We start from the raw sequence: 14,405 nt of genomic DNA on the forward strand, positions 1-14,405 counted from the left end.
CCATATGTTATTGATGACATATGTTATTGATGACTTGTCTATTTGTGATGAGTCATATGCTACGTGGAGCTTTGTGATGCATCATTTGTATGTAATGAAATTTACATGTCTACAGTAGCCACAAAATAAAATAAAAGGTTTTTACCCTGTTGAATTATTAGTTTATTTTTATCATGTCTCGAGATCAAAGTGTGACAACTTTAATAGTATTAGAACTTAAGTGCTAAGTTCTCGTACCTCTACCCTAAGGTGACAACTATGAGTTAAAGAAAAAAAAAAGGAGAAAAGCAAAAAGAGAAAGTTGACAACAAAGCAAAAAGAGAAAGTTAAAGAAAAGAAGAAAAAGTTGAAGTTGGCTTCCAATATTTCTCAACAGGGATGAGGATTCTCTTCGAATCCTCTTTATGAAGATCTTAGAGATTTTCAAATTTTTTCAGTTCATTATACATCCTGCGGTCAGTTATCGTTAGGTACTATTTGTGTTCAATTTTATATAAAAAAATTTAAAATAATTTCTGACCGTACGATGTACGATGAATGGATAGGAATCCTCACAAAGAGGATCCAGATGAGATTCAAATCCCCTAAATGGAGCTGCAAACCAGTCCCTAAATCTATTATCGCAACAGCACTGAGAAGAACCTTTTCATATTCTTCTAGATAACTGGCTCAGTGCCTCGGGTTCTAGTTATGTTGCTAATTCAAAGTTACAAATTTTCATTTTAATGGCCATCAATATTGCCTCATTGTGCTTGGGAAGAAAGATTTGAGTGCTTTGTATTGAAATTTGAAGAAAGACCTTTGTGTGGTTTGAAGATTAAGGTATACTCGTCTTCCTTTATACAATCTTTTCACATTCAAATTTACCAAATCCAATGTATCCACAGTGTATGAAGCTATTGAGTACAGTATAGAGAGATGAAAAGACACATATCGTCCAATCTGCAGCAAGCTTGTTGTATGGTGAGATTTTTGAAACACGGAGTGGTACGTCACATATCATCATACAATTGGAGAGAAGTTTTTTTATTTATTTTTATTTATTTTTTTTTTTTTTTTAAAGTGTAATGACATGTGACATACCACACTATTCGGGGCACACTGAAATTTTTTTCATTGGATGCTCGTACTTCCTCCTCTAATGGCATTATATATATAGGTAAGCTCCTCTTGAAGCAAAAGATAACTGTTTAGCCTTAACAGTTTGTTAATCAATTCCAATTTTATTGCCATGGCTTGTAATCCCTTTCGACAAAATGGTTAGATACCTTATCTGCTTTATATTAGCGGTTTTCAGATTTCAGGATATTGTTATATGCCAGAGATGCCTGATATACACTTTCATCAACACTATTTTGTTTCAGGGTTTTCAACATCGTATTCAGATTCAGCTCCAACTCATTACACTCTAAAAATCGGGTCATTTTCATGGCTAACCGAAATTTTTGCGGACAAATATGAGTCGGGTGGATTTGAAGCTGGAGGATACAAATGGTAACTCTCCAATTATATCCTCTGCTAAAGTTTTAGTTTAACATCATCTTGTTCAAACTTATGTTTCACACTCACTGTCAGACATTAGTTCTATGACATTTTCTCTGTAATGCAATGATGTGTTTTCGTGTATCATGTGCTGTGTAAGCTGGTTAAAATAAAAATGTTAGCCATACGCCCCATACTGTATGTTTGCTCCCAGGAAACTAGTGCTCTACCCGAATGGGAACAAGAAGAAAAATGTGGAAGGCCACATCTCTGTTTACTTGGAAATGGTTGGAGCTGATTCACTTCAGACGGGATGCGAAGTATATGTTGATTTCAGGTTCTTTTTGCTTGATCAGAATAAAGGCACGTTCCTGGTTCTTCAAGGTACATTATACCAACTTAAAAAGTTAATTCTCATCAGGTGAACATATTCATAGACTGGCAATTTTTCTTGTTTGCAAATTGCAATGCTCACTGCTCATTTGCTGATATTATTTTTTACCCTACATCTTCCATAGATGCCAATAAAAAGGAACTATGTTTCCATGGGATGATGCGTTATTTGGGATTTGATAAACTTATCACTCTTAAATGGTTTACTGATGCTTCCAATGGATATGTCATTGATGATTCCTGTGTGATTGGAGCTGAGGTCTTTGTTTGTAATGAAAGAAGAGCTGGCAAAGGAGAGTCAATATCGATGATCGAGGTTGGTGTTATGTGCAAGCATGTTTGGAAGGTTGAGAACTTTTCAAAGTTGAGTGCTGACTGCTGCGAATCAGAACCATTCACTGCCGGAGAACGAAAATGGTATCTCTTCTAGGCCCTTTTTATTAATGCCCTTAATAAGAGAAGTTTTAATTTTTAATCCACAGTATAATCTCGTATCAGTCATCTTGTTTTACCCGCATGATAATAGACTACTAATCACCCTTGTTAGCTAAAGTCAATTTTCCTCCAAACAAAAGCATATGGTTTTTGAGTTTCAAACTATATATGCAATTTTAACTACACAACTTTCGCACTAGATGTGGTTGATCGCTGTAAAACATGTTGAATTTTTGCTTCCAATGTAGGACTTTGCTCTTTTAATTCAAACCCAAAGATGTGAGGTGAATAGGGTCCCATCCCAATTAACGAGAGACATGTAATAAAAAGTCATCATATTCTTCCAATGTTGCAGGAAGATACTGCTCTATCCCGAGGGAAATGGCAATGGAAAGGGTACTCATATTTCTCTATTCTTGGAATTGGATGATCCGGAAAAAGTTACTGATTCCAAAGTATTTGCAGAGTTTTCCCTGCGCATTGTAGATCAAATGCATGCCAAACATGAGTGGTTTATAGGTAAAGATTGTCCTATTTCAGTGTTTAATTGTATGAATCCTTCATAACATCAGGGTGTATTATGTGCAGCTAACAACTGGTTCAGTAACTCAACTCGGGATTGGGGTTGGTCTACGTTCCTTAAACTGGAAACCTTCAATCAGGCACACAAGGGGTTTCTGTTGAACGATGCTTGCATAGTGGAGGCAGAGGTCACTATCCATGGAATTGCGGAAGGACTATAGTCAGCTTGTGTTTGGTTTCGGATATTGTGAAAATGATGTTAATTGACTTGTGAATACGAATGTGGTTCTGGATCTGCGATATGGTTTGTCCTAAAAGTGGCGTTCTGTAGAACCCTACTGCTGCAATCCTTTCCACCAAATGACTTGTGATTGAAGTGTATCTTGATAGGACCTGTTTTCTTAAAAAATCTGTCCTGTGAGACATATGTCGAGTCTTGACCAGTTATTTTAAAGTAGTTTATCTTGTGTTTAGCTAAAAACTTTGTTTGGTTAGTCTAACCTTAACTTGTTTGACAATGCTACACTGTAAACATTGTTCCTTTGCATAAGAATTAAAATTGCAGAATGTGTTTCGAAGCACCCACAAGCAGGTGATGGATACCTTTTCAACGAAACAAAGGCAACCTTTTTGAAGCAAAGGATAACAATTCAATCTTTAAAGGTTTCATGTTAGGAATAACACCTTTAACTTTTCCTTGTAAAGGCGGGAAAACATATTTGATTCTAGAACTGAAAACCGGTTGATTCATCTGTAATCGATTATTGAAAAATTAAGTTTATTAACATGACCAGTCTTAACTTCGATGACCAAGATGGTAAGATGCTCCATCTGTTTGCCTGGGTGTGTTGGAGTTGAAAGCAGTAACTAATGTACACATTTATTTCAGGGATTTTGAGAACAATTTCGGATGCACCACCAACTCATTACACAGTAAAATCTAGTCGGGTTCATTGCTCTCCAAAAATTCACTGGAGAAATATGAATCCAGGGACTTAGAAGTCTCAGTTTCTAAGAACAAATTCTTACTATTTCTTTTTTCATAAACTTTCCATCAATTACTAGTATTTTCTTCTTATTTGAGCTGCTTAATTTATAATAGTATAATTTGTTGTTTTGCTGCAGGAAACTGGTTTTCTATCCAAACGGAAACAAGAACATGAATGTGAAAGAACCGCTCTCTACTTGGTAATGCCAGGAACAAATGTCCCCCAGATTTCTTCGGAAGTGTATGCTGTTTTCAGGTTGTTTTTGCTCAGAACAACAGCCACTACTTTGTTTTTCAAGGTACTATTTCTTTCATTCAATTCAAACAATCAACAAGCTTATAGTTCTCATATTTGCTAAACAAAATCTCTGCATATATCAACAAGCTTATATTCAATTCAATTCAGGTTGTTTTCTTGTATGTTTTCCCCGTGCATTGCTTAGAACAAAAGGAAAGGCGCTTTCATGGGATGAAACTCGATTGGGGGTTCGATCAATTTCTCTCCCACAAAGCTTTCACTGAAGCTTCCAATGGATTCCTCATTGATGACACCTGTGTGTTTGAAGCGGAGGTCTTTGTTTCTAAAGAGCGACGCACAGGCAAAGGACAATGTCTATCAATGTGGTAAAGGATCCTGTTATGTACAAGAATACTTGGAGGATTGACAACTTCTCAAAGCTAGACGCCGAATCCTACAACTCAAAAGTATTTACTGCCGGAGACCTGAAATGGTATATAACCCTGAACTTGTTAAACTTCACTCCCTCTGTAATAAATTTCTCTCAAAGACATCGGAAACTTAAGCACAGTTTAACTAGAGAATTGTTATTAGCACTCCAAAAATCTCATTTGGCACTCCAAACTTGTCATCATTAGAAAGAAAAATACCACTTGTGAGGAGTGTAAAATGAGATTTTTGGAGTGCTAATAACAATTCCCTTTAACTAAAAGTTTTGCAAATGTTTTGGTTGTTTTGCAGGAAGATACAGCTCTATCCCAAGTTAAAAAGGCAATGGAGTTGGTGCCCATTTGGCTCTTTATTTGGCGTTAGCCGAATCAAAATCTCTTCCTCCTGGCTGTAAAATATATGCAGAGTTTATCCTACGCCTCCTAGACCAGGTGCATGCCAGGCATCAGTTTGGTAAAGGTAAAGATTTGCTTAATCCTGTTGCTACATAATCATATGAGGAAATAAGGATATGAAAATGTTATAAACTTCAAAATTAAGGGTGTTTATTGCCGTCCCCTTATGAAATTCACCCCATGAACGACGACGATGCTCGAGTTCTTCGTGGCATTTGAATCTTGATGGCATACGATACAACGTGGTGATGCTTACTATTGAACTTGAGTTCAGTGGAAAGTCGTTTGATAATTTATGCTTGTAACCTACTGAAATTGTTCACAATTTTTGGTTGGTTGTTGCCAAAATGTTGACTCTTGTTGGGCTTCTAGTAGAAAGCAACTGAATGTTTTGAGTAACACTAAAAGGACGATAATACATAGACAGCAATTTAATCTGTTGTTTAGGGTCATTTAGTTCTAATTTTTATGAAAAGTTCGTAACGTCTTTGTGCGTTAGATTCCAAGATACTCGTAAACTTATAAAACTTTTGGTGCTTGTAGTAAATTACTGGTTCAGTGCCTCAAATTCGGAGTGGGGATGGTGGAGATTCATTACACTGCGATTTTTCAATCAGGTAGGCATGGGGTTTGTGTTGAAGGATACATGCTTTGTGGAAGCAGAGGTCACTGTCCATGGAATTACTAGTGCACTATAGCCAAATAGTAAAACAGTAAAAAAATTCTTGCTATACTGGAAATTACCATTTGCCCGATGAACCAAATTTCATCAAGCAAAGCGCCTTTACTCAATGGAATAAAAGCATTGGTCGGGCAAAACTGGTCAACGTTTTAGTTTTTTTTTTTTTTTTTTTCAAAGGCTTTAGGTGATGGAAACATTTCGACGAGCAAAGTAAATTCGTCAGACAAAATTTATGTGCCAAGGGAAATAAGTTGGCGCCTATTTTTATTACTTTTGCCTGACAGAACAACAATTCGCCGGTGAAGGTATCTTTACCCGACGAACCATGTTGTCGGACAAATCCAAATTCATTAAATATTTCATTAGTCAAGTCTCCTTTTTCTTGGTGACTTAGGGTTTAGAGTTTACATTTTGTCTGGAATTTCAAAATTCATTCACTTAAATTTTAAAAAATATGGACCGATAATCTTAATTGGTTTTTTTTTTTTTGTAGGCTTCTGTGTTGTAGAAGAAGGACGAGCATTTCGCCAATATCTCCTAACAACAACCTGACATGCCAATGGAGGAGTTGGCACCTGATCCAGAGGTATTGCTACCGCTCAAAATTTACAGGTTAATAAATTAAAACACTAAACCTTTGGTGGGATTAGGATATGGACTCAAAGATTTAAGTGGTTCACCCCTCAAAACTGGGCTACATCCAATGTGTTGCTCAAATTATATAGATTTCAAGACTGAAAATAGCGCTCGGCTAATATATGAATTCTTTCCCCCCTTCAATCGTCCAACCCCAATACAGGAGGTTCCCACCCCTTTATATAGGCCCTCAATGAACCCCCCTCCCCCACAATCTTGGTCTTCCCAATTTGGCATTGAATGCGCCACCTACATAACCTAGCATACTAACATATTTTCACCTATCAACCAGACATTCGGCGGTGAAGTAACATGTGTTTGGTCGAGAGTGCGTGTCCTTTCATAATGATGCGGGTCGAGCACCCTGCTCGGCTTTGGTTATCCAACCCCATCTCTTCGAGCATTGAACTTTACGTCCCATCCTAGGTCTTTGGCACTAAATGTGATCTGTCACATGGCCTTGTTAACTTTTGGGTAGGCATGTCCTTGGAGACTTGTGTCATAAAGCTGTCAGCCTACCCACGTGCCCCTGGAGGTCGAAAATTTCATTACATATCCTAGTCAAGCTGAACTTATAGGCGGTTGGCTTTAGTGCTTGGAAGTATCCTCTCCTAAACCCATTGAACCTTGTGCTTTTTGATCTCCCTTGGGCTTTATGTGGCTTCTTTCCTGATCTACACCATCATGTGAGCCTAAAAGTGCCCAACATTAACAAGTGTCTCTACAGTTACTGATGGGCGGGGTTGGGCGGTAGAAAGGTAAAGAATTACGCAACCTATGAGCGGGTTGGGTTCGGGACCTCAAGAGATCTTCTTCATCTAGCTTTCAGCTTCCAAGCATGACGTCTTCTAGATTGTAACAGTTGGAGATGGAGTTAGTGAGTCAATAGAAGAAGTTGCCAACGAGTGAGAAGAACCGCACATGAAAGAAGAAGCTTGGGAAGAAGCGGCGCACGTCCCCGATCATTTGATGACCTTTAGCCGCCATCCTACTAGCCACCCCGCTGGTAGTTAGTTTAGAATATTTTACATACTGTTGCACGAATATTTCAGTTTTAATATAATTAAATCTTGCCACTTAGTACTACAGTCTAGTAGTATTTCTCTCACTTGTATGTGAGATGTATTAGGTTCGATTCTCGTCAAAGGCGAATTTGAACCACATTATTGCTAGCATATTGTGAGGCTAAGCCCACCCCTCTCTTTAGTGTAAATACTATTTTTTGTTTAAAAAAAAAAAAATTAAATATTTTTTTAGATTTGTAGATTAATATAATTAAAGCTAATTAATTAATCAAAATATGGTTTAAAAAAAAATTAAACCTTTTGCCCGATGATATGTTCGTCGAGCATGTATTTTTTATTTATTTTTAAAATTGATTGCCCAACGACTAGTTTGTCGGGTACATTATCTTCATCGGGCTAAGTTGGTAAACGCACTTTAAGCGACAAAAATTAAAGTTTTGTCAAGCAAATGTTTGAGTGAAGGGTTTTGTGCGACGAACTTGGCCCGACAAATGTCCGTCAGGTAAATCCCTGGGCGACGAAATATTGTTTGACCTGATGAAATCATTTCGTTTGAAAAGGGGTTTTTTTTTGTAGTGTTTAGGGGTATAAAATAGGGAAGCAAAACTAATATACCGGAGATCAATAAACCAAGCTTCAAGGATAAGCTCCTTCTCTGTCTCAGTCAATTAACGAGTTAATATTTCCTGAGCAAAAACCAAAAAGGATAGCAGCTTTTTATTTTTCAACAGCAAACACAAATTCAACACTGTTGTTTCTAACCTCTTCACATCATGGGTAGCCTTAGCTTTGACCAAGCTGCAGGTAAGATGCGTCGTGTTCAAAACTGGTGCTGCTTCTATTAGAATTTAGGGACTAAAGTTGCATAACACTACAAATTCCAAAAATTGAATCTTTGAAGGCCAAATTACTGGACAATGAATGATATAGACAAAAGGAGAAAAGCAAAAAGAAAAAGTTGAAGTTGACTTCTAATACTCCACCTTAAGCTGATCAAGGAATTTGACTGTTTCAAGCTTGGATACAAGTCGATGAAATTGAGTCGTGGGTAGGGTCTGTTAGACCAGTTAGACCAAGTCCGAGTCTGGTAGAGGTAGACGAGATCAGTTGCTAAGTGGCTGTCATCATTACAACTAGAGTCATCATTGCCATAAAGGAAAGAGAGCAAGAGGACATGTGATTGCTGACTCATGGACAGCAGGGAGGACATTTTTATTGCTGTGCTATTGCTCCGAGTGCTATGGTGTGCTGTTAATGTGCTGCTGCATGTGTGGAGTGCAGTGTGGAGTGCAGTGCTTGTATTTTAAATTGTAAAGTTGTATATTGTAGTTGTATATAACAAAGCCTTCCCGTAAGGCTTTGGGTAAGTGAATTATTAAGATCAGAAATTCTTACATGGTATACGAGCCCTAGCAGTCTAACGACTTAGATCCTTTTTTTTTTTCTCCATGGCTGATACCACAAACGGCGCTGCAACTTCCAACCCTACTATGAATCCTTTCTCCTCCATGACTACGCTTGTCAACATAAAACTAGATCGAACCAACTATCCTTTGTGGTTGGCTCAGATCCTTCCAATCCTCAAGAGTCGTAACCTGATGGGATATGTTGATGGGTCCATCATCTGTCCACCCAAACATCTTCCTGGTGCTGCTGCTGTCAACCCTGCCTACACAACCTGGGTGCAGCATGATCAACTGATACTAAGCTGGATCAATGGCTCTCTTACACCCTCTGTATTATCCGCTGTCGCCAACAAGAGGTCCTCCCATGATACCTGGGAGGCTCTAGAGCAACGGTATGCTTCTACGTCCCAAAACCGTATTTTGTTTCTTCGCAATGAACTGATGCAAACTAAGAAAGGTGACATGTCTATTGCTGATTATCTTGATCGAATGAACTCGATTGCTGACAATCTTGCCCTAGCTGGCAACCCCGTGAATGATGATGAACTGGTCCAGATTATCTTGAACAATTTGGGCCCTGCCTATGAAATGACAGTGAGTGCTGCTCAAGCACGTGATACTCCAATCGCGTATCCTACACTTGAGGCCCTCCTTCTGACCACCGAGAGACGCATGGCTGCACAGAATGTTCAGTTTGTGGAGGCTGCTCCGGTGAATGCTTTTGTCACTACCAGAGGTCGTGGTGGACGACTTCGTGGACCTGGACGTGGCGCTTTTCAGACCACACGTGGTGGTGGTGCGATCAATCCGCGGGGGTTCTTTCCTCGCACCAATAATCAAAGGGCAAACTCGGCATGCAATGGTGAGAAAATCACTCCCACAGGAGAACGACTCACATGCCAGATATGTGGAAAACAAGGGCATCCTGCCCTAGATTGCTATCAAAGAATGAATGCAGCCTATGAAGGGAGAATTCCAGCAAAACAGCTTACTGCCATGGCAACATCTTCGGTTCCTCTCAATCGGCAGAATAATGGCCTGTGGCTTTTGGACACCGGTGCTAATGCTCATGTGACTCCAGACATCCAGAATCTGGTAAACCCACAAGAGTATAATGGTAATCAGAATGTGGGTGGTGTAGGTAATGATACTGGCATTTCTATCTCTCACATGGGTTCGAATCAACTACAAACACAATCTTGCTCATTTAAATTGCAAAATATTTTACGCTGCCCCACTGCTTCTACAAACATCATTTCTGCACACCGTTTTACCCTAGACAATAATTGCTATTTACTCATCTTTCCTCATTTCTTTCTTGTTAAGGACCTCAAGACCCGGATGACGCTTTTCCGCGGGCGATGTGAGAATGGCTTATACCCATTTTTTGGTGGCAGTGGACAGTTCCATAACCCTATTTCAGTGTGTCTAGGCATTCGAGTCTCGGCTCAAAAATGGCATTCACGTCTTGGTCATCCTGCGTCGTCTGTTATAAAGTTTTTAATTTCCAATAAACAAGTACCAATTCATGGTACTGCGGATGTAACGTTTTGTCATTCGTGTCCTTTAGGAAAAAGTACTAAGCTACCGTTTAGTACTTCTGAGTCTGTTTCCCAACTTCCCTTACAACTTTTACATTCCGATGTTTGGTGTTCTCCAGTTATTTCAATTGAAGGTTTTCGATATTATGTTTTGTTTGTGGATGATTATTCCAGGTACTCTTGGATTTTTCCCATGAAAAATAAGTCTGAAGTGTTTGAAATATTTGTTCAATTTAAAGCTAAAGTCGAAAATTTGTTTAATACTTCAATAAAAATCCTTCAATGTGATGAAGGAGGTGAGTACAAAAGTCGAAGTTTTCAAAAGTTTCTTGTAACAAATGGCATTTCTCAACGGTTTTCGTGTCCAAAACACCCCGAGCAAAATGGCCTAGCAGAAAGAAAACATCGACATATTGTCGAAACGAGTATTGTCTTGCTTTCTCACTCTTCCCTTCCAAACAAATATTGGTTTGATGCATGTTCAACAGCAACTTATTTAATTAATCGATTGCCAACTCGAGTTCTGTCTCATAACTCGCCCTATGAGACATTATTTGAAAAACCTCCAAACTATGATACCTTAAAGGTGTTTGGTTGTAAGTGTTTTCCGTGGCTTGTACCTTATGCACAAACTAAACTTCAACCCAAGTCCAAACCGTGTGTATTTTTAGGCTACTCACTGAATCATCAAGGGTATAAATGTTTGGACCTGTCCACGAGACGAATCTATTTGTCTCGCCATGTTCTATTCGATGAGGACTCATTTCCATTTAAGGAATTCACATCCTTGCGGGAAAACGTTGATCACACAGGTAGTTTTGCTTCTCCTGATCTTTTGTTCACATTTCCTATACTTTCGACAGATACTTCTCCCTCTTTGCTGAATCCTATCCCTCCTTTAGCGTCCCCATCCCAGCCAAACATCACCACGACCAACCCTACCCTTCCTCACCCTCCCATGTTATCTGCTCCTTCCAACCCTCAAACCACCTTATCTTCCCCTGATCCTAGTTCCACGAACCAAACTTTAAATGAGTAAGTCCCAGTTGTTGTGTCACTCCCGCCTCATTCTCTGCCACCTTCAGACCATGATCGTGCTTCCATAAGGCCGCGCATGATGACTCGCTCACAGTCTGGAATACAAAAACCTAATCCTAAATATGCTATGCATGTCTCTACTGATCTTTCTTTCGTTGAACCAACCTGTTTTAGTCAGGCAGTCAAACACCACAAATGGAGGGAGGCCATGGTTCACGAATTTAATGCACTGCAGCACTGTGGCACGTGGGAGCTTGTTCCTTATCATTCAAAAATGAATGTGCTGCCAAACAAATGGGTCTTTAAGATCAAACGACGGGCGGATGGCTCTGTAGAAAGGCACAAGGCGAGGTTAGTCGCCAATGGGTTTCATCAGCAGCCTGGACTTGATTACACCGAGACCTTTAGTCCTGTGGTCAAGCACATCACCATACGCCTGGTTCTTAGTTTGGCAGTTTCAAAAAAATGGCATATCAGGCAATTGGATGTACAAAATGCTTTCTTGCATGGATTTCTCAAGGAGGAAGTCTATATGCGACAACCTGCAGGTTTCATTGATGAGCAGCATCCAACACATGTCTGCAAATTGCAAAGGAGTATATACGGGTTGAAACAAGCTCCGCGAGCCTGTTTCAACGTTTTTCAGAGTTTTTGCTTCAATTAGGGTTTCAGGCATCCACGTGTGATTACAGTTTATTTGTTTTCAATAACTCTGGTGTCTACTTGATTTTATTGATCTACGTAGATGATATATTGTTGACAGGGAACAGTACTCGCCACATGTCTAGCTTGATATGTAAACTGGGCACTTTGTTTTCAATGAAGGACTTGGGGCCTCTTCATTATTTTCTGGGTGTCGAAGTAACCTACTGTGGTGATCAAATGCATTTGAATCAGGCCAAGTATGCTATGGACTTGCTTCAGCGTACAAAGTTTTTGGATGCTAAACCAATATCCACTCCTGTTTCCTGCGGACAGAAACTCAGTGCTTACACTGGTGAGCCACATGACAATTCCGAGATGTATCGAAGTGTTGTCGGAGCACTTCAGTATTTAACTATCACGCGACCAGATCTCTCCTATGCTGTAAACCAGGTTTGTCAGTTCATGCACTCTCCAAAGACTACTCACTGGATGGCAGTTAAGCGGATCCTTCGATATGTTAAAGCCACATACAATCATGGTCTTGTGTATAAACCTGGTACTGCACAACTTACAGCATATTCTGATGCTGATTACGCTGGGAATCCTGATACACGGCATTCCACAGGTGGTTTTTGCATTTACTTAGGGTCCAATCTTGTGTCTTGGAGTTCGAAAAAGCAGAAAACTGTCAGTAGGTCAAGTTCCGAAGCTGAATATCGGCAGCTTGCTTATACTGCTGCAGAAATATCATGGTTCCGCTCTCTATTTCGTGACTTACACTTGCATCTTGATAGACCAACAATCTGGTGTGACAATGTTTCCTCCATTGCCCTTGCTTCAAATCCAGTTTTTCACTCCCGTACCAAACACTTGGAGGTGGATTATCATTATGTTCGTGAGAAAGTGGTTCGTCAAGAGTTATTTGTGAATTTCATATGTTCTCAAGACCAGATTGCTGATCTGTTTACAAAAGGATTGTCCTCTTCACGGTTCAAGCATCTTGTTTCCAAGCTTCCAGTTGTTTCTCCTCCTGTCAGCTTGCGGGGGGCTGTTAGACCAGTTAGACCAAGTCCGAGTCTGGTAGAGGTAGACGAGATCAGTTGCTAAGTGGCTGTCATCATTACAACTAGAGTCATCATTGCCATAAAGGAAAGAGAGCAAGAGGACATGTGATTGCTGACTCATGGACAGCAAGGAGGACATTTTTATTGCTGTGCTATTGCTCCGAGTGCTATGGTGTGCTATTAATGTGCTGCTGCATGTGTGGAGTGCAGTGCTTGTATTTTAAATTGTAAAGTTGTATATTGTAGTTGTATATAACAAAGCCTTCCCGTAAGGCTTTGGGTAAGTGAATTATTAAGATCAGAAATTCTTACAGGGTCTTGGTGAGAACATCCGCAAGCTGATCATGGTTGCGAGGATGATGAGTTTGAATCGTTTGGCATTGAACTTTCTTTTGAATGTAATGGCAATCGACTTCAATATGCTTAGAGCATCTTTAAGGGAGATGTTAAATTCAAAACATCAAATTTAAATTTAATGGCTTATGTAGCGATTTGACATCTTCATTTATTTTATATTTCTTTGTTATTATTTTAGTCTTGACATACTAAAAATTGACGCTTCTCTCCTCACTGCCAATTTTGACGGCATGGAGGCAATGTGCATTGGTGCTCTATTGTCACAGATAGGCCTGCGCACAGTACGGTTCGGTTAGAGATAGAGGTGAAACCAAAACTGAAACCGAAAAAAGTTCTGGTACCAGTACGATACTGTGTATGGGGGTGGAACCAAAGGTGTATGGAACCATTTGGTACCAGTTCAGCTTCGGTACGACATGAGATAGTTTTGGTTTTGGGCTGCAATGATAGACAATTCCCAGAAATTTCTGGTTGGATCTGGGATCAATGAGCTTCAAAATTCTCAGAACTTTCAATTGACAAAATGATGAACTATGATTGGCTTGATCGCTTCACAGGTTACGTAGGCAGTCTAACCCTATGATTAGGTGCACAACAAAGTAAAATGAAGGGTTCCTACGCTGTTGAACTATTAGTTTGTTTTTTGTCATGCTTGGGGATTGGAGCGTGACAACTTTAATGATATCTGAACTTAGGTATGAAGTTCTCGTACCCTTTCATTGGAGAGAGGACTATTAGTGAAAGAAAAAAGGAGAAAAACAAAAAGAAAAAGTTGACAGCGAAGCAAAAGGAAAAAGCTAAAGCATAAAAGAAAAAGTTGAAGTTGGCTTCCAATATTTCTCAACAGAGATGCAAAGAAGTGCCTAAATCTATTATCGCAACAGCAGTAACTGAGAACCTTTTCGTATTCTCCTTTTATCGCAAAGCAGTGCCTAGATTATAACTGGTTCAGTGCCTCAGGTTCAAGTTATGTTGCTAATCCAACGTTTCAAAATTTCATTTTAATGGGCATGAATATTGCCTCATTGTGCTTGGGAAGAAAGGTTTGAGTGCTTTGTGTGGGAATTTGAAGAAAGACCTTTGTATGGTTTGAAGACTAAAGTATGTA

At 39.4% G+C, this 14,405-nt stretch overlaps 1 protein-coding gene and 1 pseudogene across 1 annotated transcript; both read left to right on the plus strand.

Moving 5' to 3' along the window:
- The first annotated feature begins 1,190 nt into the window (after positions 1–1,190).
- On the plus strand, positions 1,191–3,270 carry LOC137738146 (uncharacterized). The gene is made up of 6 exons (XM_068477777.1): positions 1,191–1,259; positions 1,365–1,494; positions 1,697–1,866; positions 2,001–2,292; positions 2,666–2,829; positions 2,899–3,270. The coding sequence occupies exons 1-6, from the start codon at positions 1,232–1,234 to the stop codon at positions 3,051–3,053; spliced, it is 939 nt and encodes a 312-aa protein (XP_068333878.1). The 5' UTR covers positions 1,191–1,231; the 3' UTR covers positions 3,054–3,270.
- Positions 3,113–5,601, plus strand: LOC137736222 (uncharacterized; annotated as a pseudogene).
- Positions 5,602–14,405: the final 8,804 nt, after the last annotated feature.

This window comes from Pyrus communis, chromosome 6 (genome assembly GCF_963583255.1).
Source record: "Pyrus communis chromosome 6, drPyrComm1.1, whole genome shotgun sequence".
Classification (NCBI taxonomy): Eukaryota; Viridiplantae; Streptophyta; class Magnoliopsida; order Rosales; family Rosaceae; genus Pyrus; species Pyrus communis.